The sequence below is a fragment of the Dunckerocampus dactyliophorus genome, chromosome 6 (genome assembly GCF_027744805.1).
Source record: "Dunckerocampus dactyliophorus isolate RoL2022-P2 chromosome 6, RoL_Ddac_1.1, whole genome shotgun sequence".
Classification (NCBI taxonomy): Eukaryota; Metazoa; Chordata; class Actinopteri; order Syngnathiformes; family Syngnathidae; genus Dunckerocampus; species Dunckerocampus dactyliophorus.
In genome coordinates, this window is record NC_072824.1 from 24,283,962 (window position 1) to 24,310,634 (window position 26,673).

At 42.3% G+C, this 26,673-nt stretch overlaps 1 protein-coding gene across 1 annotated transcript; it reads left to right on the plus strand.

Moving 5' to 3' along the window:
• The first annotated feature begins 962 nt into the window (after positions 1–962).
• Positions 963–26,370, plus strand: LOC129182798 (lysyl oxidase homolog 4-like). The gene is made up of 15 exons (XM_054779330.1): positions 963–1,062; positions 1,776–2,038; positions 2,123–2,685; positions 3,116–3,327; positions 11,908–11,946; positions 12,041–12,248; positions 12,998–13,178; positions 17,585–17,739; positions 17,818–17,985; positions 18,418–18,580; positions 18,657–18,900; positions 19,776–19,891; positions 20,146–20,282; positions 22,770–22,881; positions 24,761–26,370. The coding sequence occupies exons 2-15, from the start codon at positions 1,777–1,779 to the stop codon at positions 24,829–24,831; spliced, it is 2,631 nt and encodes an 876-aa protein (XP_054635305.1). The 5' UTR covers positions 963–1,062; position 1,776; the 3' UTR covers positions 24,832–26,370.
• The last annotated feature ends 303 nt before the right edge of the window (positions 26,371–26,673 follow it).

A 26,673-nucleotide genomic window follows, 5' to 3' on the forward strand; every position in this document is an offset into this window, starting at 1 on the left:
TAGTCCACTAGAGGGAGCACTTGAGCCACGGAGCATCATCCCAATCTCAATTGCACATTCAAGCAGCGGCGAAGTTGCAAAAATGCATTTAAACTGCAAAATTCAAACATTCCATCTGTTATTTTAAGAATTTATTGCAAAACAATCTCTTGAGATTCATTTCAAGAGTTATATTAAACTTGGACTTTTACAAAGTAAAGCGCTGTTTTAATGAGAGGCGTACTTAAACATTGCATGAATTCTCACACGTGTACAAATTTGATTGTAAATACAGTACAATCATTTCAAATGGAAAAATGCCTGGACATTACATAAGCTTTGTTTACACCTTTCCCCGGGTGTTTTTCAAATCCAGATCCATTTTAAGTGAAGAAGTGCCACGACCGAGCATTTTAGGAAACTCATCTTGATGTTCTAGTGGTAGTGCACAGCACAACACACACACACCCTGGTCACAACAACACATACATCTTACTGTCCATTGGACCCCTGATGTGACACGTTTACATTGTGTATACGTGCACATATGCATTGTGTGGGAAGCACACACATCCTGAGAGTAGTATTTAAAGGTTGACTTGAGTGATTTAGTGAGGATAGATAGGGATTATATACAGTAGGGGTGCATGGAAAAAAAAACACCTCTTACAAAATCACGGACTTGTGTAAGTTGAATATACTCACGTGTACTCAGATCATGTGACCAGCCTGAAAGGGTGGGAGGGACCTTCAACTACCTACAGAAGAAGAGCATGAATATATACATAGTATGATACGCACATGTTGGCGAGAGCCAATTATAGAACAATGATTGGAAGTGGGGGGTGTCACATGTCCATATGTTTTCCCTTTGTTGCCACCAACTTAACCATTTGAATAAATGAGAATGAGTGTACAAATGGGAGGGATGGATAAAATCTCTCATGTGAGGGAGTGACAGAAAAGGAAAGAGGGAGGGAGATGAGGAGAATAGAGGGACAGCAGGAGCAAAGTCCCTGCTTTTTTTCCCTCCAGTGCTCCCTCACTCCTTCTCTTCCACCAACTCCAGGTTGAGAACAACAGGTAGGAGTTCATCTTCATCCATATCTGCTCTTTAATGTCTTCACTGTGCGTCTTCAGGGACGTGCGACTCCTTTTTAACAACGTTAATCCCGTTTTCTCTATAAGGGTGAATTATGCTAAATGTATATGCATATGCAGTCATTTCAATGCTGCAGGCAAGAGGTTATTCCCAAATAGATGGGAAAATAGACAGACCTTTGACCTCGCCGCCTCAGTGTGCCTCTTTTAGAGTTTCCTGTCACAATTGCCCATGGACCAGATGCATACCTGGTGTTTACTACAATTTCACGATGGTGTTTATTTGCTTTTGTGTCTGCTGGCTAAATGTGTGCAGCCAAACTAGAGGGTTTGCGGAAAGCCAAAGTTTCCTTTGGCTGGATAGAGGCGCTACTTTTAGCGCTGCTTCCATTGGTTCAAACTGTTTTTGCACCGTTTCTCAAGCTTCTCACTGTCCTTTAAACAACTTTGACTATCAATAAAGTTAAAAAAAACACCTATAAATCCGTCGCTCCGCCTCGGAATGCCACATTAGGGAAAGAGGAGCAGTTTCTAATTATACGCTGTGTCAAAGGAAGGAATGTCAATATGGCATGATTTGCATGATTTCAGGGAATTTTGTGGTGTTTTTATTCAAGGATAGCTCCTTCACATTCCCCTTTTCATCCTAATATGACACTGCTTCTCTTCTCCTCGTCACACTTTGCTTCCCCCAGGATGCTGTTCCTCAGCTCTTTAGCCACTCTCCTCCTGCTGCTTCTTCTCTACGCCGCTGAGCTGTCTGCGCAGGAGGTGCAAGTGCGGCTTGCAGGCAGTCGCAAAGTCAACGAAGGGCGTCTGGAGGTGTTGTACAACGGCGTGTGGGGCACGGTGTGTGACGACCAGGTGGATCTGAACCTGGCTAACGTAGTGTGCAGACAGTTGGGCTTTCAACACAGTTTCACCTGGGCGCCCAGTGCCAGGTTTGGCCAGGGACAAGGTATGTATCACTCAGATAGTCAGGTAAGATACTCTCGGACTCCTCAGTTTGTGTCAAATTGTCTTCTCACTCTCTCTTTCTTAGGTCAGATCTGGTTGGACAATGTGAACTGCAGAGGCAGTGAGCTCTCTATTGCAGAATGTGGCTCCAATGGTTGGGGAGTCCACGACTGCACCCACGTTGAGGACTTGGGGATCATTTGCAGCCCAGAAAGAAGGCCTGGTTTCTCCTCTGCTTCAGGAGGAGAGGCTCATTCCTCCTCCAGAAATGAGCCAAGACAATCAAGGCAGGAGTCAGGGAACCCACCACCACCTCAAGCCCCTTCTCACATTCCCTCTTCTTATGGCCGAGGTCACGAGATCGCACTCCATCGCAACCCACCCACTTCCCGTCGCAACAGGATCTCGCCGCAGGAGAACGGTCACGAGATACAGATCCTGCGACGGTATCGTGGCCCAACAGCCCAGATATCATCAAGGCCGGCAGCCAGTACAAACCAAAGACAGGAGCAGGACACGTCGAGAAGAGGAACGCCTGCATCAAGACGCCAGGCTGAGCGAGAGACCAACAGGCAGTCTGAGAGGCATCAACCATATAGTGGGAATCATGTCGAACCAGAGCCCGTGACTGATTCACACTCCATCCAGGTAAAACATACACTATACTCTAATAGGGATACAATGGTATCCTCCAAAGGAATGTCTTGGCACCCTTGATTTTTACATTTGTATTTCACACATTCTTTATCAAATTGCTGCCACTCGCAACTTTCGTTGGCCCCATGACGGGTTATTTAGCAGTCGCACTTAATAAAATGCATGAACACTGAGTCACCAACACCGAGGGTTGAGAAACACTTTTTCGAAAACCAAATCATACTGGGGTGTTTGACTGTCAAGAATCAGATAAAACAGCTGCTGTTTTCTTTCTGTTACCTTTTCTGAATACTCAGCCCAAAGCTTCCTGGTTAAGCTTTGGTGTCCCCGAGACGTAAGCCCTTTCAAATTTAAAATTTGTTCAGGATAAATGCAGCAGCCTATAAATCCTCACTCCGTGTCTTCAAATGTTCTGTGACAGAGTTCTGACAGTGTTCAGCTGACCGAGGCTCGCCTCAAGGCCGTGCTGTCCGGCAGCCGCGGCGGTTTGGTGAACGAAGGAGTGCTGGAAGTCAAGTACGCCGGGAAATGGCGTCATGTGTGCAGTCACGGCTGGGACCTCACCAGCAGCAACGTCGTCTGTGGCATGCTGGGATTCTCTTCTGCTGAGGCTTTTGATCAAAACGCCTACAGGTGAGTGCGTCAGCGTGTGTGAGAGAGCAGGCACGTGCATGGACACACATGTGTATAGCTATGAAAGGGATGGAAAAGTGTGGTCGGTGAACACTTCCTTTTGCGGAATGGTTGCTCCAATGCCTGGATGGCTGTTCCATCCTTCTCGGGAATGGTAACCTCAACTGCTACCGTTAGCGCGACCACACTTGGCATGACATTTGTTCACTGCGGCATTAGCCAAACCCAACTGTCCACCAGAACTGTCTGCCCCATTGGCTGAATGGTCCTCAATGCGTGTCTTTAAAATAGCCCAAGGGAGTGTATTATTAATGTCTGACCCAGAATACAAGATCCTTCTCATGATGTGTGTTAAGAAACTCTGACATTTGGACCACATGTAATTGAAAGGGAGAACTGTTTGAAAAATGTAGAAAAACACATGAAATAGCCATTTTTTAGGGCAAACAATCACCATAAGGCAGTGGTAAGCAGCAAAGAAAGCCAACAATACTCAGGAAAATATACAGGGTGTCCCAAGAAAATGTATACCGTCTGTCATGCCAAGTATTGGAGAAGACTTTACAGATGACGACTTTTATTTTCAGCAAGATGGGGCGCGCCCACACTACCATCGCGATGTTACATCCTTCCTTGATGAGATCTTGCCAAACAGGTGGATTGGAAGGAGGGGTTTCGTTGGATACTCTCCGCGTTCACCGGATCTCACGCCACTAGACTTTTTTTTTTATGGGGATTCCTAAAAGACAAAGTCTACGCTATGAGAGCTGCAACAGTCGCTGAATTGAGAGCAGCCGCTGAACTTGAATGCACGCAAATACCAAGGAAATTGTTTGCTGATGTGTTCTGTTAGACTTTGAAAATGTAACACATTATAATAATGACCTAATTTACAATTATTTAAAGTGTGTATACATTTTTTTGGGACACCCTGTATATATAATGAAATATATTCCAAGAAACTTATACAGTGAATCCTGGCATATTCGACATTCGCAACCCCACAAATTTATAGGGGTTTGACGAAGAACATTGTTGTTTTTTTTTTTCTCCAAACGAAGGTGATTTTTTTTCCTCAGAAAGCATTCACCCTAAGTCGGTAATAATTTATAAATACGTGATAATACAGGTAAAATGTAAAGCATACATGTATCACATTTTAAAAAGCCCGCAATGGTTCCAAGTGTCTTTATGCACTGATGATGGTTTTTCATCAAGCGTTGAGATATCGCACTTTGTTTGGCGGTCACTGAACATACCATAGCTGCTGTGAGGGCTGGAAGTGAAACTCCTAACTTTCTCCGACACTGGCACATCTTAATAGACCAACCAGATAGATAGTTCAATAGTTCTTTAAATTGAACACACACACCTAGAACTTTGCTACTCTAATGCTAAACCAGTTAAATCTTGTGAGACAAGTAGATGGTCTTGGAAATGAATTATACCAATATTTTAAAGGTAATACCAAGTCTTGTACTGCACTACAAAAATGTCTGATGATCATAAAACCCATTTGATTTGTCTGTGTTGTTAATTTTAAGTCCTTTCATGATTAACAGATAAAGCGCAGTGCCCTACAAAGTATTACATTTATATCACCTAACATAAACAAAGTGCTCTTATTAGCCAACCATTACCGTCTGGGCCCCATCAATGCAACTTGTCTTACTTCAACCCTGTGAACACAAACCTCCAAAACCCCAACACACACATACTAACACCCCTTGACTCCCCCATTGCAAAGCATCCTCCAAGACTTGACACAAACCGAATCCATGTATGCACACAAACAAACATGCAAACCTGCACATGTAAACAGTCGTCTGTGTGGCTGCCCACACAGTCTTTTTCTGGCCCTGGCTAGCCGGACAACTAGACTGACCGCCGGTCCGATCTGTGCCATCTGTCTCAAATGTCTCCAATAATTACCCCTTGTGTCCTGCTCGTCAGCTTAGCTGAGGGACACAGGCTGAGCCTTTTCTGGCGCCAATAGCCACAAGACTACCAATAACCACCTCACTGGACGTCTTCACAGCTGATCTATCATGATGACAAGGTTATATAATTCTACACTTTTTTTTATGATGGATCCTTATTTTGCTTCGGCAGTGGATAATTGGCACAGGTTTTTAACTTAAAAAAAGAAGAAAGAAAACACGAGGTTGAAGCAAGTGGTGTGGTGCGCTCCTTTACTAAGTGACAGTGCCAACTACTGGCCTGGCATGCATATTACATTTTTCCATGTCTTCATGAATGGGGACTACACTCCCTGGCAAAACAAAGGTCACACACTAATATTTGGTTGCACCACCTTTAGCTTTGACTATGGCACACATTGTTTCCACAAGATTCTGCAATATCACCTTAATTTCCAAAGGTGTGGCCTCGAGTCACGCGACTTGGACAATTTTAATGACTTTGGACTAGACTTGGCAATATTGTCCAAGACTTGCAATTTGACCTGGACTTTCACATCAGTGACTTGGGAATTGACTCTGACTTTAGTCTGATGACTTGAAAATACCCTCATCATAGTTCTGTGCACTGACAAAATCTTGAGTGCTACGTCAGCACTCTTTTTCTGTGGCTAAGTCTTGCCAGACTGTTTTTAATTCATTTAAAAAATAAAACAATTCCAAATTCATTCATTGTATTTCTCAAATTGAATCGTGTTACATTTTTAAAAAGGCATTTTATTTGCACTAAAGAGTGCTTCTGACTTGTAAGGACTCAAAAATTTCTTTCAGACTTGACTTGACTTCTCTTGTCTTGACTTGAGACTTAACCTGGACTCGTCTTTACTTGAGACTTGGCTCGAGACTTGCAAAACACTGACTTTCTCCCACCTCTGTTCATTTCTGTTCAAAGTTCGTTCTATTTTTGTCAAGATCTTGTATCGACGACGAGTTTCCCCGACTGTCCTTTTACCTTTTAATAGCGCGGTTCTTAACACGACTGCAGTTGTTTCAGCAATCGCCTTACATGTTTTCTGTGTTTGATGCGTGCCAATAATTTGAGCCGTCTAAAACAGACTTGTCGCCTCCTGAAACATAATCAGCCATGCAGTAAGGCCCTTATCTATTTGCTAAGTTAAATCCAGGTGGGGTTTTTTTGGCCAGGCAGTGGATTTTGACAATGTTGCATTTATGATGATCTGAAAAATGTTCCCCGCTTTTACTTTGTCGTCGTCTTGTAAATGTATTCTTCAGGCATTTCCGTGGCATTGATCAGTGTGTACGATGCCGTGGTCAGTTTGCCTGACAGTAAACAAGACAAACAAGACAGGTTAGATTTAATACATTCAGAAATGCAAATCCAATTAAATAATGCTGGCAACGATGTCATTTGAAAATGCACATTTCTATGTGGCACAAACATCCGTGTGAGAACAAAATAAAGTGTAAAGTTTGAACCTGGACTGATACAGTCAGTGAAATTATAAACCGGGCTCCTTCAGCAGGCCTCCAATCGCTTATTATTTTGTATTTAGTGTGCTAGCTGCGTGTGACTCTTGGTAATATTGGTCGGCTGATTTTATCGGACGTCCTTATTTTTTGGGGAAATAACTAGTAACTACAGTGATTGATTACTCTCAGTGAACCGATTACTTTCTTTAAATAGTTTGCCCAACACTACTTGTGACTTAACTTTGACTTTAGATGCTTATAATTTATATTTTATTTGTATTATTGGATTTCCAGTATTACAAATAATTTTGATATTTGTCAAATAAAATAAAATCAATTTTCATCCCTTTCATTTAGCTTCTCAACAAGAACGTTCATCAGTACCTTCTTTTATTTGGATTTTTTATGACATGCCCATTTGAGTTTGCGCTTTAATTAGAGTCTGAGAAATCCTTTAATCAAGAAATCTTCTCTCAAAGGAACATCTGGCTGCAGTGTCAGCACGATGTGGTCGTTTGGTGGCTTTTGCATGTCTTGCAATGTTGCAACGCTTCCAAAAAGTTGGGATGCCAAACTATTTCCAGCGTTCTTCCATAGCCTCCATAATCTGTTTGGCTCCTCTCTTTTAATTTCACCGAGCAGGTACATCTTCTTCAAGCCTTTCATGCCAATTATGTCTCTCTGAGTTGTGTCTGTCTGTGTGGAGTCAGTCAGACCTGCCACCACTTGACACAGCCAGTTGTTCAATTCTGGCAGCTTTCTGCTAACACAACATAATATCAGGTTATCTCTCCTCTGTTGACACTGAGCAACTCTTTTCCAATCTTGCCTTTGGGATTGTGGTAGTCGGGTTTGCACAGAAAAAAAGCCTGCTTCAAAGTAACCTTTTGAAACCACGGGACCCAAGTACAGTGGACAGAGTGGTTGCATTTGTGTTACAATGGTGACCATATGCTATACATCCGCGTAAACGGAAGAACGTCAGCTAAAAGCTCAACCAAACCAAGTTTGGAAAAGTAGACAGTTCAAAACAGATGCAGTTTAAATGGGTAAATGTTAAAAAAAAAAAAACAAGCAAGCAGTCCGAGACCAACATATGTCATGACTAACTTTATAAAACAAACCACAACATGTAACAAACCTAGCACCATTTGAAAGCTAACGCTTAGCCCTTCCAAATACAAGTACCATTCCTCTACTGCTTAAAGTCACTCATCAAGCAGCTTCATTTACTCGTATCCAAGAGCAAATATACACTTTATGTACATTTTCACATCTACAGCATCAAAGTCTCACCTTTATTTTGATACCAAGATCATCCATGTAGACTTGGGGTGTCCAAACCTTTTCACAGAGGGCCACATACTGAAAATCAAAGAATGCGGGAGGCATTTTGATATTTTTTTGTATTTTTTAATTATGTAAAAAGGCTTAAAAAAGTTAACTATAATTAAAAACAAAGCTTTGTTTCCATCCATATACCGCTTCTCTTTAGGGTCGCGGGGGTATGCTGGAGCCTATCCCAGCTGACTTCGGGCGACAGGCGGGGTACACCCTGGACTGGTCGCCAGCCAATCGCAGGGCACATATAGACAAACAACCATTCATAATTCACACTCACATTCATAATTTAGAGTCGCCAATTAACCCAAGCTGCATGTTTTGGGATGTGGGAGGAGTACCCGGAGAAAACCCCCCCACACACACGGGGAGAACATGCAAATTCCACACAGAAATGCCCAGGGGAGAATCGAACCCTGGTCTTCCCGACATCCAGACTGTTACTGTGTTGGCCAACACAGTATCAAAATGTCAACTTCTTCTCTTTACATTTTGCCTTTTTGCTCTATTTTTCCCATTTTTACTGGGTTTTTTGGTTTAATTTTATTTCTACAATGTGCCTCAGGCCAATAAAAAAACAACTGCGGGTCGCACTTTGACACCTTGTAGATGCAGAGAACATCATTATTTATTTTGGATATGCATTTTTCTATGAAGCCTCTCAGGCCCAGAGTCTAAAAGGTTAAAGAATAAGAAAGTCATTATTGTTCCCTCTTCATCAAATCTGCTACTTGACTAAGATCTCGACAAGCAACATGCCTTAGGCCCCAGATAGCGTGATTTTTGTTGAGGTTGGACGATGCCTATGAAAGTTCTGAGAGATCACCAGCCTCATGTTTCCAGCTATGGAGTCTCGACGCTGCGTAACCATGTCGTTTTGAGCTTTAAAGGCCTTTTACAGAGGTGGCAAAGGGGGAGGGATGATATGTTGATATGTACGTGCATATTTCCATGTCTGCTGTGTATGAACCAACATGCTACTGCTCGACCGCACAGCAGACACTAGCAGGCACAGCAGGCAATTATACGGGTGACACTCAACTCCTCCTCCTCCGCCTCCCTAACCTCACCCTGCAGAACTCCGTGAACTAACTCTCCACTTACTGTCCTTTGCTTCACTGCCGAGTTATGAAACATTTACAATAGTGCGGATAGGCTACGCCCACACACAAACACAGACACACACAAACACACACACACACACAAGTTGGCACGTACTGCAGCTTCCAAAAAGTAAGAGTTTCATTTGACTCCTATAATAGCTCTTCTGATTCCATAATATAATATACTGTACAATATACAATAATGGAATGTACAAAGTATTTCCACCAGTAGGGGGCACTAAATAAATTGCCCGTTCATTTTCAAAGGGAAAAATTGTCACAGAAAATGTTAAATTACTGTAAATGTGGGAATGTTTTCTTATAGGTCCTTATAGGTAGCCAACGTGTTCTGAATGAGCTGAACATTTTGACGTTGGAGTGGTTTGAATCGGATGAGAAATGTGGGAGGAGTTAGCGAGTAAGAAAAAGTAGAGGAATACTGTAAACATGCAAAAAATGATGTAGAATTGTATATACCGTAATTTACAATTAAAGTAAATGAAATCGTATGATGTATCATATCATATCGAACCAGAACGGAAAGGATGGTAGTACATAAGTCCATAAGGACTTGGCTTTAGGAACCATAGTGTGAGTCCTCTTACTGTCCACAATAATTAAACTACTACTGTTGTTGTTGGAAAGATTTTAGTCGACATCCTGACTGTCGAGGTGCCGTTGAGCAAGGCACCGACCCCCACAGTTTCATGTCAAAGGTGCGGTCACCGTTTGCATTGCTAATAACTCTGAAATCTCTGGCACACCATACAGAGATGATTGCCCTGATTGTCCCCTGGAGGGCTTCTAATTAGCGCAATACATTAAAAAAGAAAATGTAATGAGTGAATTAAGTGCAAAAGAAGTTGCAAGAATAAAGAATAAGAACAAGAAGAATAAATGTTGTAATGTTGCATGAATAAAGTTGTTATGTTACAAGAATCAAGTCTTAATGTTGGGAGATAAAGTCAAATAAAAATGAAAAAGTTGTAAAGTTACAAGAGTAATGTTGCGATTAGGAGAATAAAGTCTTAATATCACAACAAAAGTAATGTTCTTTTCGGCAAAACGTACATTTTCAAGAGCACGGCTGTAATGTTACAAAATAAAAAGGTTTTATTACGACATAATCAGAGAAAATAAGCCAATTAATACATAAATAATACTCGTGCTCGTGTGTGTTGCAGTAAATGTGTTCCGGATGTGTGGACAGGAAGTTCAGAGTTGTGTTTTAGCTTGGAGTGGCCTGTGTTATTATTATGATTATTGTTATGATGATTATTATGTTATTATGATTGTGCCTGTTGAGGGATAATTCAAACCTTCAATCTGATGCTTGTGTGCCTCACCGAACATTACGGGAACATTACTGACATCTGTTGACCACTGTAGAATACTACATGGCATCACATCTTTAAATGCGTCTTATATTTGAATTTGACATTATTTAGCCCCCCCGCGACCCTAATGAGGAAGAAGCGCTATAGAAAATGGATGGATTATTTAGCCATTTTTATGCTTGAAAAGGCATAATTTGCTGTAATATGACATTTTTTTTTACTAATAATAGGCCATATTCAACCACGAGACAGCATGATTTATTAATAAATATGTCACAAAAACCGTGACAGAGTAAAGCCACAAAAAAGTTGATCTATTCAACTTAAGCTGCTCTGGCGTTGATCTGACAAAACATTCATTATTTAATTTTTTGAGAAACTAAAGTGTAACTTAACATCAACAGTCCTCAATCTAACGCGTATATCTAAGGGCTCTACTTTATTGTTATACAAGTACTTTATTGTTATACACGTTCTCTTACATCTTGAATACGTATCTTGCATTCATTTTCCTTGCAAAATGAGGACTTTATTGTCATAGTTCATCATTATTTTTAGCGTATTTAGTGTGCTTTTAATACTCCTTGGTAGCGCTTCCGCTCTTCACACAGCACAACAGCAAACGTAAACGACTTTGGAAGAGTTTAATCACCTTTGTCGAAGATAGTACAGTACTGTGCAGAAGACACCATTACATTTGTTGCTTTAATCCGCTTTTTACAGCAGTTATGTTGACATGGAAAAAGAGTCCATAGTGGAACAGATGCTGTGAACAGGATTACATAAGAAATATGTAGAAAGCTTTGTAGAAGGATGGCCCATAGGCCAAAATAAAAGCTCTAAAGAAGCCCAAATCTATAATGGTACTTTTGCACAGTACTGTACAGAACAGGTTTTAAGCTGTCAGAGCCATCATGGCGTCTGCATAGGCGTTTGTCTGCCTCAGGATTCCTTATTTAGTAACCCTCACGTTCCATCCCTCACTTTAGTTTTCCCAATATTTACATTCGCATCATGAATATGCTTGTGCAAGTAACCACCTCTCCATGTGAGGTACACAGTGTGTCTGTTCCGTAGTCTTCTTAGTCGTGGAATTCACGAAGGGGCGTCCGTTGGGTTGCACCTGCTTGCGGTCACACTGGTTGATGCAAGTGGTCAGCTTTAGTGTAAGTGCGCATGACAAAATGCCACCCTCCAGACTCTCTCTGGTCTGTGAAACTTCACTTATCTTGAATGCTCTTTTTTTTCTCAACACTGTTTTGGTTGGGCAGTTTTTTGGGGGTGTTGTTTTGTCTACTCAAATTGAGTAGTTGAAGAGCCTGCATGTACTGTAAGTATGTGCTTAAGTTTTCAGTACTCATCCATTCAGTAGTTGCTGTTGTCTTTCAGGAAACTGTGGGACTCCAAATTAGCTGATCCATCATCCAGGTAAACTCAGTTCTTTAAAGCTTCTCATTCATACGTCCCTCTATTTGACTTTTAAACTATCCTCTTTCTTTTTCTGTGATGCCTTTTTGTCCAGACTGAGGACACAGATCACTAAGAAGGCCTACTGGGTGGAGAAGGTGCAGTGTCGGGGCGGGGAGGTCTCCTTGGCTCAGTGCCCTGTCCAACTGTCCCTCCGCAGGAGAGATGGGCCATGCAGGGGGGGCATGCACGCCGTTGTACGCTGCGTTCCTGGACCCCAATTTGCACGTAACGGCCGAGGACGTGCACCACCCACTGTGTCGGTCAGTGTGGAGCTAGTATTATACACTCACCAAGAATATAAACCGAACACTTTTTTCTTTATGCTTCCATCTTTCATGAGCTGAACTCAAAGATGTAAAACTTTTTCTAAGTACACAAATCTCTAATTCTCTCAAATATTGCTGCCAAATCTGTCTAAATCTGTGTTAGTGAGAACTTGTCCTGAATTCATTTACCTCACAAGTGTGGCATATCAAGATGCTGATTAGGCAGCATGATTAATGCACAGGTGTGTCTTAGGCTGGCCACAGTAAAAGGCCACTCCAAAATGTGCAGTTTTGCTGTACTGGAGGGAGCTCGGGAGGGGTCAGAAAACATGGCATGCATTAAAAGCCGTAGCGCTTTCAATACTTAGTGAAATCTTGCTAGGTGCTGTCATGCAAACTCTTAGCATTTTAGCCATGAATGGACCATTTTTCTCCCCTAGCATGCTCTATATTTCTCAACTGATTCAAACTATTCCATCATTAAGTCTACATGTCAACAGCATTTCAGTTCAGCTTCCGCTCGTCACCATTCACACGCAATTTTTACAGGAATTGCCTTCTCGAGTTGCCAGTTGCCATAAAACAGTACCTCTGCTAGCCTAACACGCTCTGACGATCTTCTCTCTTTTGTAAGAGATTTCCACTTGCATTCAAACAAACTCAATAATGACCATCATCTGGATGTAAAAGAACATGCTTCAAAACAGCAAATGTGTACTCATCTTTTTTTCTTTTCCTTCCAGAACAACGTGCGTCTCAAGGCGGGGCCCCGCGTTGGGGAGGGTCGCGTGGAGGTGCTGAAGGACGGGAAATGGGGCACCGTTGCAGACCACCTGTGGGACATCACAGACGCCAACGTGGTTTGCAGAGAGCTGGGCTTCGGAACGGCAAAGGAGGCCTTGACCAGGGCTCATCTAGGACAGGGTGAGACAGGGCACGGAAACACAAATGAACAAAAAAGTGTACAGCAGCACACTCATATAAGATCCATCCATTTTCTAGACTGCTTAGGTCACAAGGAAGCTGAGCCTATCCCAGCTGATTTAGGGTGAGAGGCGACAATGACGAGGCACATCTTGTCACATTGTCCAATTTTTCTCGGCAGACACTGTGAGGGCCAGATAATATTGTTAAACACACTAGCTAAAATATTTTTCTATTAATTATTCATCCATCCTCTACCGCTTGGGGGCAGCAGCATAAGCTGGGTAGCCCAGACTTTCCTCTCCCCATCCACTTCGTCCAGCTCCTTACGGCGGATCCCGAGGCGTTCCCAGGGCAGTTGAGAAACAGTTGAGTCTCTCCAAGATGTCTTGGGTCTTCCCTGAGGCCTCCGACCAGTCAGATGTGCCCTGAACACCTCCCCAGGGAGGAGTCCAGGAGTGCATCCTGACCAGATGCCCGAGCCACTTCATCTGACTCCTCTCAATGCGGAGGAGCAGCGGTTCTCGTCCGAATTTCTCCCAGATGACAGTGCTTCTCACTTCATCTCTAAGGGAAAGCCCAGCCACCCTACGGAGAAAACTCATTTGCTCAAGTAAACTCGCTTGTACCCGTGATCTTGTCCTGTCGGTCACTACCCAAAGTTCATGACCATAGGTGAGGGTGTCAAGTGCAAATGTAGACACCCTTATGCTTGAACATGGTGTTTGTTATGGACAGTCTGTGACGGGCACAGACGTCCAATAACAAAGCACCGCTCGGTTTCAGAGGAAGGCCTCTCCAGGTCTCACTGTCGCTGCCAACGTGACCGTTGACGTCCCCCAGCAGAACGAGGGAATCCCCCAAGAGAGCACTCTCTAGTGCTCCCTCTCAGGGTTGCTGTTTGGCGCATAAGCACAAACAACAGTCAGGACCCGTCCCCCCAACCCGGAGGCGGAGGTTACGCCTGCGCCCCCTGCAGAGCGGAGAAACAACTGCATGAATGAGCACTTCTCTCGTGAAACTGAATGGTTTATATTGTTTGGGTTGATGTTAGGCGGCCAAATGAAAAGCTTATTGAAAACGAACATACAAACTCTATCAAGAAGCCAGGATTCGAACCAAAAACATTTTTCCTTAGAAGCTTCAGTGTTAACCACTCAACCACCTTGCTACAACTTCATCCCTAATTGGCAGTTTTTTCACAAACATGATTATTAAAAGCACTATACAGTATTCTCTTAATAACAAGACAAAATTCCCGCATGGAGCGCTGTCGCTGTGCCTGCATGAGCACACACACACACGCACGAGCATGGCACACATGACAACCATGCTGTGCTGTTAACACTATATTTTGCCAGCATTTCAAAGTGGTTATGGTTAGGGCGTTATGTTTGGGGCATACTATTTTTATTCATTAATGTAAAGAAAAAAGAAGTAGGCAACCCCAAAATATGTTGGTTTTTGACTAATTACCCTTCATTACTTTTTTGTGTGAAATCCTACAAAATTCTCATGAGAACCGACTCAGACCAAACACCAGTCTAAATTTGTGCTTCTAAATGGTCTGATGCACAAGTGCAAGAACTGTGGGCCCATGCGGACAAATAAACACGTTTACTGTGGAAGCACAGCATCTATCTGAGACGCTGATGGTTGAGTACATTTTAGCCATGACCAGTTATTTGAGCCTATTATCTTGGAAACCCGTCCATGCAATTGTCCAACGCAAACAAAAAACCTTTTCCAAGCAAAACCTGACCTTCAATTGTTGAGTTATTGTCCTTTTTTCCCCTGTGTACTTCTGCAGTAATTCCATAATTACGTTCATTTCCTGCCATTATCTTTCTGCCTGAATGAGAGCAGAGCTTGACCCGTAATGGCAGCTGCATTTCCGTCTCTCCACTTGCCTTAATGAAGTAATTCATGGAACCCTTTCAGGGTTCTATAAAGGTAGGTGCTGTGCTAGTGTTATGTCGAAATAATGACTATGGTAAATGTCAGAGTGAAGCCTTGCGGGTTTTAATGTTTCTCGACAAAGTTCAGGCCTATTTAACAAGGTTGCGCAAACACAGGAGAGCGGTCTGGGCCTTTCTGGAGTCCTGTGACGGCTCATGGGTGGTGCAGTAAGAGAAGAGTGACCTTACTCAAGACTTGATGACATCAGTGGCTATTTGAGTGCAAAAATACAGGGCTTAATAAAGCTTTAGCCTCATACACCTTCACATGCTTACGCAAGTTCAAAGATTTTTGGCTGCGGTGTGCTGGACGGTGTGCAGTCATTTGGACAAAACGCTCTCTCTCAAACTGAGTGTGAGCCACATCAGAGGTCTGTGCATGTAGTTGGGCCTTTTAATCAAAATACACATCTGCAAAGCTATGAGGTTTTTGACTTTTGCCACTGCGCATGACTTTCTTTTTTTAATGTAACTTCAGTCCAAGTGCTGCCACATTCCAGCTTGTGCGGGTACCGATCGGGTTGTACGGGGGTGGAAAATTATAGTTAATTCATTGAATCTTTACAGAACCTTTTTTACTTTGACTCATTTTTTATAATGTTGTTTCACTGAGTAACAAATATGTCTAGTAAAAAATAAATGTACAACAACAGCTTAAAGCAGGGCTAATCAATGTATTTGTTCAGAGGGCCAGACTTTCAGAAATCTGCTGGAATTCCCCCCTTCATACACTATTATTTGCTTTTTTGTATATTATGTCAATGCAAGGGTCATAAAATTGTGAATTAAAACAAAAGCAATAAGCTTATGCTAGTCAGAGATCCTCTGTTTCAGTGGTTTTTAACAGGTTTGGCTGCGTGACCCACCATCACCCCTCAGTGACAAGCGGTGACCCAAATTGTTGGAATTTTCCAACTCAAACTTCTCATATAGCTTATATTTTACCAGACTGTTTTCAATACAACGTGAGCTGCAGTGCTGAGATGCTGTCTAGTGCATGTTAGGGCATGTTAAGTCCCCACTCGATGTCCGTCCTGTCCCACTCAAGCTTGACAGTCACAAAGAAACTTGACATGCACCTCACAGCGGTGTAGTAAGCAAATAGCGCAGACAAGAACATGAGGTGCATTCAGAGTCTCTTTTTTTCCAAGGCAAAGATCCACGACTCATGAAAACGCCTCCGCGACCCACTTGAGAACCACTGCTCTATTTGCTAGTCTGTTGTCTTTAAGGACGTACTGCGGAACACTAGTCTTATGACAGGACTGTGCTGTTTTTGTTAAGGACATGCTGGTCAAAGATCCTCTCTCCATACAAAAGAAGTGTTCTGTTGTTTTTAAAGGCATATTGCAAAAAACGCTGGTCAAAGATCCACTTCGTGACTAAAGTGCTTTTTGCTGCAAAAATGTTAGTCGCTCCAAAGTTTTGAATTGAACTCACAGGCCACACTGATGTCATTCATGGGCCGGATTTGGCTTGCAGACCACCAGTTGAGGAGTTTTGCCTTAAAGAATAAAGGCAACACATCAAAGGTTCATCCAACATCTGTCAGTGTCCTGAACACAACTCACAATGTGCCTCAGTAGTGTGTACAGTATGGCCTCCATGTGCCTGTATGTACTCCCTATACACTGTCGTGTCTGGGGACGCTTCTGATGAGAAGGCTGATGGTCTCCTGCTTGATCTCTTCCCAGAAATAAGTCAGACTCGCAATCAGTTCCTGGACAGTCTGTGTTGTTATTGCATGTAACAATACATGATGTCCCAGATTGGATTCAGGTTTTCGGGAACTGGCAGGCTAGTCAGTAGCATCAAGGCTTTTGTCACCTAAGAACTGTGACATATTCTAACTGCATTGGGTTGGGCATTGTCATGCACCAGAAGGAACCCAGGGCCCACTGAACCAGCATACCATCAGGCAATGGGTCTCATCCTGGGACGTACCAGCAGTTGTGGTACCTCTGTCCATGAATGACTCATCACTAAACCGGTCATGCTGTATGATATTCCCCACCTATGGCCACTTTCCACTTCTTCTGATGTACTGCCCTGTCTCCTGGTATCACATTCAAGTTGTTGACACCTTCTGGCCAAAGCACATGTGGATGTGCCACATGTGCCATTCTGGAGATGTATTACTTGAGCTAATTCATGCTCATGCTACCATGAGTAGTGAGAACACTGGAGAATGCAAAACTGCCCTTAAATCATCGAGAATGGAGAAGGAAATGGTCTACGTCTGCCACCTGCAAAATCATTCCTTAATAGAGATTCTATTCTTGCCAATTGCCTCCTCTATTACAGTTACACTGTGATTATTATGTACTATCTGTTATAGACTAACCAGCAGTTATTCAGTTTGCCAGTTTATGTCAGGTACATTTCTATATACTGTATGTACTTTAATATCTGACAATTACCAATAAAATATTCCAACTCTGACCCTAGGTTCTGGTCCCATCCACATGAACAGCGTGCAGTGCACGGGCCATGAGAGGTCTCTTTTAGACTGCTCCTTCAAAGAGGTGCCTCTGTACACCATCAAGCACAGCCAGGATGCAGGGGTCCGCTGCAACGTCCCCAACACGGGCACACAGAGCACCGTGAGAGACACATATCCACGTTTTAAGCATACATCAGTCTATGGCAGTGTTAATACACATTTCACCGTTCTCCATCAGGTGAGACTAGCAGGAGGCAGAGACAGAGGCGAGGGCCGAGTGGAGGTGCTGATGGATGTCGGAGGAACGAAGCGCTGGGGCTCAATCTGCAGCGAGAACTGGGGCATCAACGAGGCCATGGTGGTGTGTCGACAGCTGGGCTTAGGTTTCGCCTCGAGAGCTCACCAGGTGATCAGCACATCTTCTATCGCTCTTTGTGTCACTCCCTTTCTTGGTGTTTGTCCTGTGCAATCCCACATTTCCCTTCTCTGGCTCTCTCTGGGCTGCTGTTTGTGTATCTGTGCTGTGTTATTACCGAGGCCTGAGGTAATTATAGGTTTCTCAAAGGTCCACTTCCAGCACTCTGAAAATAAAAGAGAGAAAAGTGAGGCAAAGTGAAATCGTCAGAAATTCTCAAGGAAAAGGAGCTGAAAATAGAGCTGTGCACGGAAAGGGCAGGCTGGGTGTGTTGAAGGGGCCATTTAAACAGGCGGCTTTAAATTGTGAAAAAGAGTGGAAAATGTGATCATATGTACTGATAGGTTCATTTTAAGAAGTCCTACAGCAAGGAAAGATACACTTCTTCATGGGTTTTTTTTCTTTGCTTGTCTGTGTGTGCAGGAGACTTGGTACTGGACGGGCTCCAGTGACGCCCGTGATGTGGTTCTGAGTGGAAGTCACTGTGTCGGCTCTGAGATGTCCATCCAGCAATGTCGTAAAAACACACACGTCTACTGTCCAAGAGGTGGCGACGGCAGAGCCGCAGGAGTTACCTGTGTGGAGAGTAAGCAAAAAACACTTTTTTTCATATTTGTTTTGCAGTCACTGGGAAGTTAACTCCTCCGTGTGTACCCTGACAGCGGCTCCTGACCTGGTCGTGGATGCTCAGCTGGTCCAGGAGACGGCCTACCTGGAGGACAGGCCCTTGCACCTGCTGACATGTGCCAATGAGGAGAACTGTCTCTCCTCCTCTGCTGCCAGGATGCACTGGCCTTACGGACACAGACGCCTGCTGAGATTTTCCTCTCGTATCATGAACTTGGGTCGCGCTGATTTTCAACCCAAGGCCTCCAGAGAGAACTGGATTTGGCATCAGTGTCACAGGTACATTGTCCAGTACAGTAAGAGTCCATGCATGTCTCCCATTCTATAGTAATGTACCCCATTGAACCTGCTGTATGTTTTCCAAACAGATTAGTATAATCTCAAAGTGTTTAAATCAAGTATCAAGAATAGAAAAGCAGAACCTTGTAAGAGTACAAGACATAGTACCCCTAAAGGTACAATGATTTGAGATTTGGAGCAATGAAAAAACATTTCATGCTCTGAAGCAGGTTCTAGAAACATTGTGGCTCCATCAGAAAAAAGAAGATGCAATGCAGTGCTATTTTTGACATTTAGTCTATGACTAAAGCAGAAGTATTTTATTGTACACAATAAGCACACAATCTTGACATTGACTAATCATCCTCCTCATTGTTTACCTGGTTGCTAAAACAAGCGCTAACACTGGCCTCACTTCTTAACTCAGCTGTTGTGGTTTTGTGTCCAAAAACAAAAGAGGCAGAGCTCAAGAGTTTCTTCCAGCCTCAATCACTACCTCCCAAGTCCGTGTATGCATTGGTTTTGTTCCCCACTATTCCGAGTGCCTCTTCTGGGAATGGTTCTATAATGAGAGCGACACAGAAGAGATAAACAACCCGTTGTGTGACGCCTTCACAAGTGTACAACAGGATTTATGAGACTGTATTTCAGTGTAGAAATTACAGTTCCCGAGCAAACTGTATGTGAATGCAAAGTCTCAAAAGAAAGAGATGGTGTTTTCACAATGCTGTTTAGTATATCAAAGCATATAAAAGCATATTCTCGATAAAATGCAAATATATGCATGTACAGGGATGACAAAACAGAAAAAGTACATCAATTTGAAAAAAGTGTGTGTCATGCGGTGTTCTTTTATCTTTTATCCCATCTTTTAGGCACTACCACAGCATTGAGGTGTTCACTCACTATGATCTGCTGACCCTCAATGGCACCAGGGTGGCTGAAGGTCACAAAGCCAGCTTCTGTTTGGAGGACACCTATTGCCCCGATGGTTAGACTCTCTTAATCTTAAATTCTAGGAAACTAATTTGAATTACCGCTACATTTTTACTGTGCGGTATATATTGTGTTAGATGCATTATACTATACAGATTACCATCTTGCAAACAACAGGTCAAGAGACAATGACTTAGCACCATTACAGATCAATACACTACAGAGCAAAGATCTTTTTGTCTAATGTCAGCCAGACTTTGTGTCCATAAATACTGAGTCCCCCTCCCATACAACCGTTTTCCCTCCCAGGTATCCATAAGCGGTATTCCTGCTACAACATGGGACAGCAGGGTATCTCAATTGGCTGCTGGGATACATACCGCCATGACATCGACTGCCAGTGGATTGACATTACAGATGTGCGGCCCGGTGAATATGTCTTCCAGGTATATATTTCATATCAGAACTTTCATCCCAGCACGGGTACAAATATTGGTTTGGGGGTTTTTTGTACAGAGTTCACATGCAACAGTATAGTGATAGGGAAACTCGATTCCTTTGACTGACTCCAGTTCTTATGATTCGCTCATGAAAGTGAATCAGGTGAATCATTGTTCGTCGAGTACCCGCGAGTCATGAAACTTGAGTCTTTATCAGGCAACCATGAGTCAGTGAAACCTGAGACTTTGTCGAGTACCCGTAAGTCAGTGAACACGAGTCTTTGTTGCGCACCCGTGATTCAGTGAAACTCGAGACTTTGTCAAGTATCTGTAAGCCAGTGAACTTGAGTCTCCTCTGAGCACCCGTGAGTTAGTGAAAACTCGAGTCATCATCGAGTACTTGTAAGTTAGTGAACGTATGTCTTCGTCAAAGACAAGTTAGTCAGTGAAACTTGAGTCCTTGTTGAGCACCTGTAAGTCAGTGAAACTCTAATCTTTGTCCAGCACCCGTGAGTCAGTGAAACTCGTGTCTTCATCTAGTACCCGTAAGTCAGTGAACTGGAGTCTTTATCTAGTACCCGAGAGTCAATGAATTCCAGTCTTCGTCAAGCACACGTGATGTAGGTCGGGCAGGAAGTGGAAAGGAGCTGAGCTAACCGAGTTTGTGTAATTGTAACAGTTGCACACTTAATGACATGTTACCGGGTTTCCTTAGCTAGTGGCAGCAGAGTGAACGAGTTTAACGGAGATGAGTACGTGTGAGTCCCAATTAAGTAAACAACCTTTATAATTTTAAACTACTCATTCATGACTCGCACATCTCTACTACAATATCTGTACACATTCCTGCCACAGTCTAAAAACTGATTGGCTCATTGTAATCGGTTGTCTGTCTCTAAGATTGACTGGTGATCAGTCTAGGGTGACTCCAGCTTTCCCATGACACTGAGCAGGATAAGTGGTACATAAAATGGAAGGATGAAAGTTCAGCCATCTGGCAAATCCTTCCAAAATGAATGCATGCAAGTGTGTTGAAAAAAGAGAAAAAACAGAGTTTAAAATCTGCAATGTGGGATAAAAGCGATAACCAACTATAATTGTAGCTAAGTGGCTTTTGGCTGTGCATCCAGCCATTCAGGTATGCCGTATGCATGTTGTTTCAGGGCGTGTGTGTATTTAAGGAAAGTACATTTAATGTGGCTTTATATAGAAAGTAGACCTGCTATTAGCAAGTGGAGCGTATTGGCTAGTGGACAACACTGTCAGCACTTGACATTTTTTTCAATGTTGAAGTTGGTTGGACTTTGGAGTCTGTTCCTGAAAGTTCCAATCGACTGTGCTGACCTACTCATCTGTCCTCCCGCTCTGTCATTTGTTCTATTTTTGACTGCAGATGATGCTGATAGTTTCTAATTAGTTTCCAAGCTGATGCATTAGTCAGAGATGTTTTCATCTGACATGCATGCATTCTTCTGCATTGCACTCAGGGCATCAAAGCATGTACGTGACCCAGCAGCTGTCCAATTTAGTAAGCAGGGAGACAAAGAGAGAGCATTTAGAGGCTCGGTCAGCTTTTTGCATGGGATGGCCTGGACAAGAAGGGCAACCATTTTTAGGACTATGTACTGTACAGTATTTGAAGAGTCAGTTTGATTCTTCTTTGTGCTTACCTCACAACCTATACAGTCTCTACGGATGGTTATAACCTATCATGATACTTTCTGACATCACAAAACTTTATAGAACTAGAATAAGTGTGCAAAACTCTTCAGTCAATTTTTTCTGAAAGCTAAATCAAAAGAGTAACAATTACAAATAATTGGGTCGTGTAAGTTTCCCCACAAATGTAAGCAGAAATTTCACAAGATTAAAAGTCGGTTTATATATTGCCACAGTGTGTGGTCATGTTATCTGTTTGATGTGTGCATCGGGAAAATTCATTTACGTGCTCTGCTCCTACAGCAAGCAGGGCAGACAGGGTGGAAAACATCAAGTCGTGGCAACCAATCATGGCTATAGTCTAATGACAGGCTGCGACTTGAATCTAAACCAAGACCGTCATCTGCATCTCTGCGCTCTTTTTGTATACTGCACAGACGCACAGAGATAACAGTGGAAAGTGATGTCATTCATCATGACAACCCCCAATTGGAGCTATTTTGGGAAAGAGAGAACAATAATCCCGCGGCCCAGTCGCCCCCATGGAAAGTCACTTTTTCCTTAACTGTCACAAGTGTTACTTTCTCACGTCTTCTGTTACGGTATTAAAAGTAAAAAAAAAAAAAAAACTTGCGCTAGTCTAGACAGAAAAGCACTTTAAGGCAACAATGCTGCAGAGGACAACGTATGAACCCTGAATGTAATTACAGGAAACAACATGGAATCAACACAAAGACTAAATATTCCTGTCCATGTCCACACAGGAGTCTTTATTAGGGTTGGTGTTTGTTGACCTACAGAATATGTATATCACTTTCACCCTCCCTTGTACAGGTGGAGGTCAACCCATCCTTGGATATGGCTGAGTCCGATTTCAAGAACAACGTTGTCCGCTGTCGGTGCAAGTATGATGGATCCCGGGTGTACATGTTTGGATGCCATACAGGTAGAGTTTAAAGACAGAGATACAATGAGATGGGATAATATGGGGATGAATTATGAGATATGAAGGGATGAGATGTGAGGGAGATAGAATAAGATGGGATGGAATAGCTTTGGATGGGATGGCCTGTACAGGTTTTAAATGGAGGGATAATGAGATTTGATGAGATGGGGCAGGATGATATGGGATGAGATGGGATGAAGTGAAATGGGATGAGATAATGGCCTGATACGGGATAAGATGAGAGGGAGTGGGAAGGCCTGTGTTAAAATTAAATGGAGGGATGATGAGATGAGATGAGATTTCATGAGGAGAGATGGCACAGGATGGTACGAAATGAGATGGGGTCATCTAAGATGGGGAAGCACGATGAGATGGGGTGATATGGGATGGCATGGACTGGGATGAGCTGGGAGCGGGTGACATGAGGTGGGATGAACTGCAATGAAGTGGAATGAGAGTGGAAAGGGTGATGAGATTAGATGGATGAAATGGGATAGCAAATTGCGATAAAGTGGAATGAGATGGGAGAGGGTGATGATGGTAGATGGATAGGATGGTACGGGATGAGATTGTAAAGGGTACCGGGATGGGAAGGGATGACAAGATAATAAGCAATGATCTGTGATGAGATGAGATGAAAATGACGACCTGGCATGAGATGAGACTGGATGGCCTGGATTGGAAAAACTGGGGGGATGATGAGATGAGATTTGATGTCATAGGATGAGCAGAGAAGAAACTGGATTTGAAGGAATGGTATGATGAGATGGGTAAGAGATGGGACAAAATGAGCTGGGATAGGAAAAGGTAGCAAGATTAGATGAACTTTGATAAAGTGGGATGAGGTTATATAATATGTGGTATGAGATGAGATGAGATGGGATGACCTGGACTGAGTTGGTTTAAGCTAGGGCTCGGATAAGATGTGAAAGGGTGATGAGAAGGGACAATGAGACAAGTTGACATGGGGTGAGCTGGGGTGTGATGGGATAGGGGGTGATGGAGTTTGATGGTAGGGGATGAGATAAAACAGGATGAGTTGCATGGGATAAAATGAGATGAGATGGGAAATGGGGGTGTGATGAGATGGCATTGCACGACTCACATGGGATGAGATGGGAAGGTATGATGAGATGACAAACTGATATAAAATGAGATGGGATGGAGTGAAATGACTCAAATGAAGTAGTAGTAGCAGTAGATAAGACGGAGTTTTTAGGGTCACATTGAGAAAAAAAAATCACCTGAGATTTTGAGAATAAAGTCGTAAATTTACGAGAAATAACTCGTAATATTACCAGAATAAAGTTGTACATTTACGAGAAAAACTTGTACTATTGTGAGAATAAAGTTGTAAATTTACAAGACAAAACTATTAAAAATATTACAAAATAATACAAAATATTACGAGAATAAAGTCGTAAGATTACGTTTCGTGTCATACGTGTCACAGGGAAAATAGAGCATACCTTTATTTTGTCTTGGTCTGGCAACTGTCTTCAGGAAGGAAGGAAACTTTCCTCTTGCTTCAGGCAAGCTTTTATTTATAACCTAGCAGCAAACCAGAGCAGTTTAGCACAAACAGGTTAGCATGTCTAGCCCTTATGACTTTATTCTCATAATATATACATATTTTTTTTATTTACAACTTTATTCTCATATTATGAGTTTTTTCCCATAAATATACAACTTTATTCTTGTAAATTTACGACTTTATTCTCAAAATCTCAGGGTTTTTTTTTCCTCAATGTAGCCCTGATACTGTACTCTGTCATAAGTAGACCACTACTACTACTGCTACAAATAATACTACTGGCATTAGTAGTATTAGTATTTGCTGCAGTGTAATGACTTTGGTACGTTTCATTGTCTCCATCAGGTGATGCTTACAGTGCTGAGGCTGAGGACTTGTTTGACCACCAGCGTCAGATCACCAACAACTTCCTGTGAATGGAGGGCCACACAATATAAGGACAGAAGAACCGTTCAACTCCTCAGCACACCTCAACACCACAGGACAAAGCGGTTGAGAGACAAGGCTAAACAGAGATGAGGGCGAGAGGGAAAGGAGGGACTTCATGGAAATTTTGCTACCCTGTGACTATCTCTATCAGAGGCTGTTCACGTCTACATGATTAAGGAGAAATGTGGAGAAGTAGAAACAAAAAAAAGCAGGCATTAGATCATAAAATGTAGAGTAGTTTATTTACATTTTATAATCATTTGAAATGAATTCGATTTTTTTTTTCAAGATCATTCTAAAAGACATGAATGCACCACAAGGACACAGGTAACAACTGTTTGCTTGCTTTCACTTTCCAATTGCAAATGCATTTTATTTTACTGTTACACATGTGTGCTTTTTGGTTTTGAATGAGAATCAACTTTTTTTTTTTTTTTTACTCCATGGTGCTATTTTGCCTTATTTGAATAAATATTGTAATGTATTGCACATGTATTGTCATGTACAGTTTTATATTACCTCTCTGGAATAATATTTGTTAGGTCTCTAATTTATGCAGATTTTATTGTACTTTTGAGTTGGCATTGTCCCTGCGTGGTTGTGTTTTGTATTGTTAATTTTATGATGAGAGATCATTTGTTTGTTCTTCAACTGTTCAACATTGGTGTTATCCAATGGGATCTGGTTGCGCCACATTATTGCGCCTTAAACATTACTTAAATGGTAGACAAAGAATAAACATCAGAATGACACACTGCATGGTCAATTAAGGAATGGTTATTTTTCCTGGAGATTTTCTTAGCATAAAATATAGCTAAAAGGATCATTTTGATTTAGCTGAATCTGCTGTCAATATTTGCCTATCAAATGAAGATACAAATACCTGTACTAGTACTACTAAATAGTACTACCTATAGTCTATTAAAGTGCAGTTTTTACAATGCATTGTGCAATGAAATTGCAATAGCATTCAAACTCCTTTGTTGCCTTTTGCAACAACAAAAAACAATTGCTCTTGCCATCCTCTCCCAGGGAGCCTCAGCTAACCTATGTATGTTTATCTTTCCAACCACCTCTACTTACAAGCCGGGGAGTCTCCCAACAGCCTATTGTCCCGTGACTGGGAGTTTTTAAAACATTGCAATTATGACATTCAACAAGTCACATGACAAATAACATTTTGATGGTGGCAGCTCAAGGATTTTCCTTGCATAATATATCATATCTTCTCACAATGTCCATGTAGAGCGAACCCTACCTTTGTTCATTCGAGCAGTGAAATAGTCCACATGTTAAGAAAAGTTCAAGTCACCCCGCAGCACCCAGGCTATAATGCAACATTGCAAGTGAGAATGCACAGCCTGCTTTATTAATGAGGATCAGTGTGTTTTTTTTTTAACCAATGAGTCACATCATCCCAAAAGTACACTAAGTGTGCTGATTCTAAGCGTGCTGTATTTCTAAAGTCTTTCCAAAGAAAAAAGGTGTTGGCTCCATTGTTGTGATCAAACGGATTAGTTTTCACAATAAAAGACAAAAATAATTCAAGTGGACTGTGTCTCATGCATCACACGCTGAGGACCAAGCTAGTTGGAACCTTTGGAACATCCATCCTTTGCTGACTGATGGTTTTTGACTGCATGTGAAGCACCAAGCTGGCATCTCTGTGGTGTAACTAAAGAACCAGAAGTGAGTCAGGGTTTGGATCTCACACGATGATGATTCAGCTGCAGGAGCAAACGCGGACAGGGAGGTCCACCTCTGTTCTGGCTAATTTATGAGCATTTGTCTATATTTGTTTTAATTCCACACTGGAGAAAGCATGGGTT

Coding starts and splice junctions, on each gene's coding strand:
- LOC129182798 (XM_054779330.1), top strand. CDS start 1,777: ATGCTGTTCCTCAGCTCTTTAGCCACTCTCCTCCTGCTGCTTCTTCTC. Junction 17,740..17,817: donor ACACGGGCACACAGAGCACC/GTGAGAGACACA, acceptor GTTCTCCATCAG/GTGAGACTAGCAGGAGGCAG. Junction 18,581..18,656: donor AGGAGTTACCTGTGTGGAGA/GTAAGCAAAAAA, acceptor GTACCCTGACAG/CGGCTCCTGACCTGGTCGTG.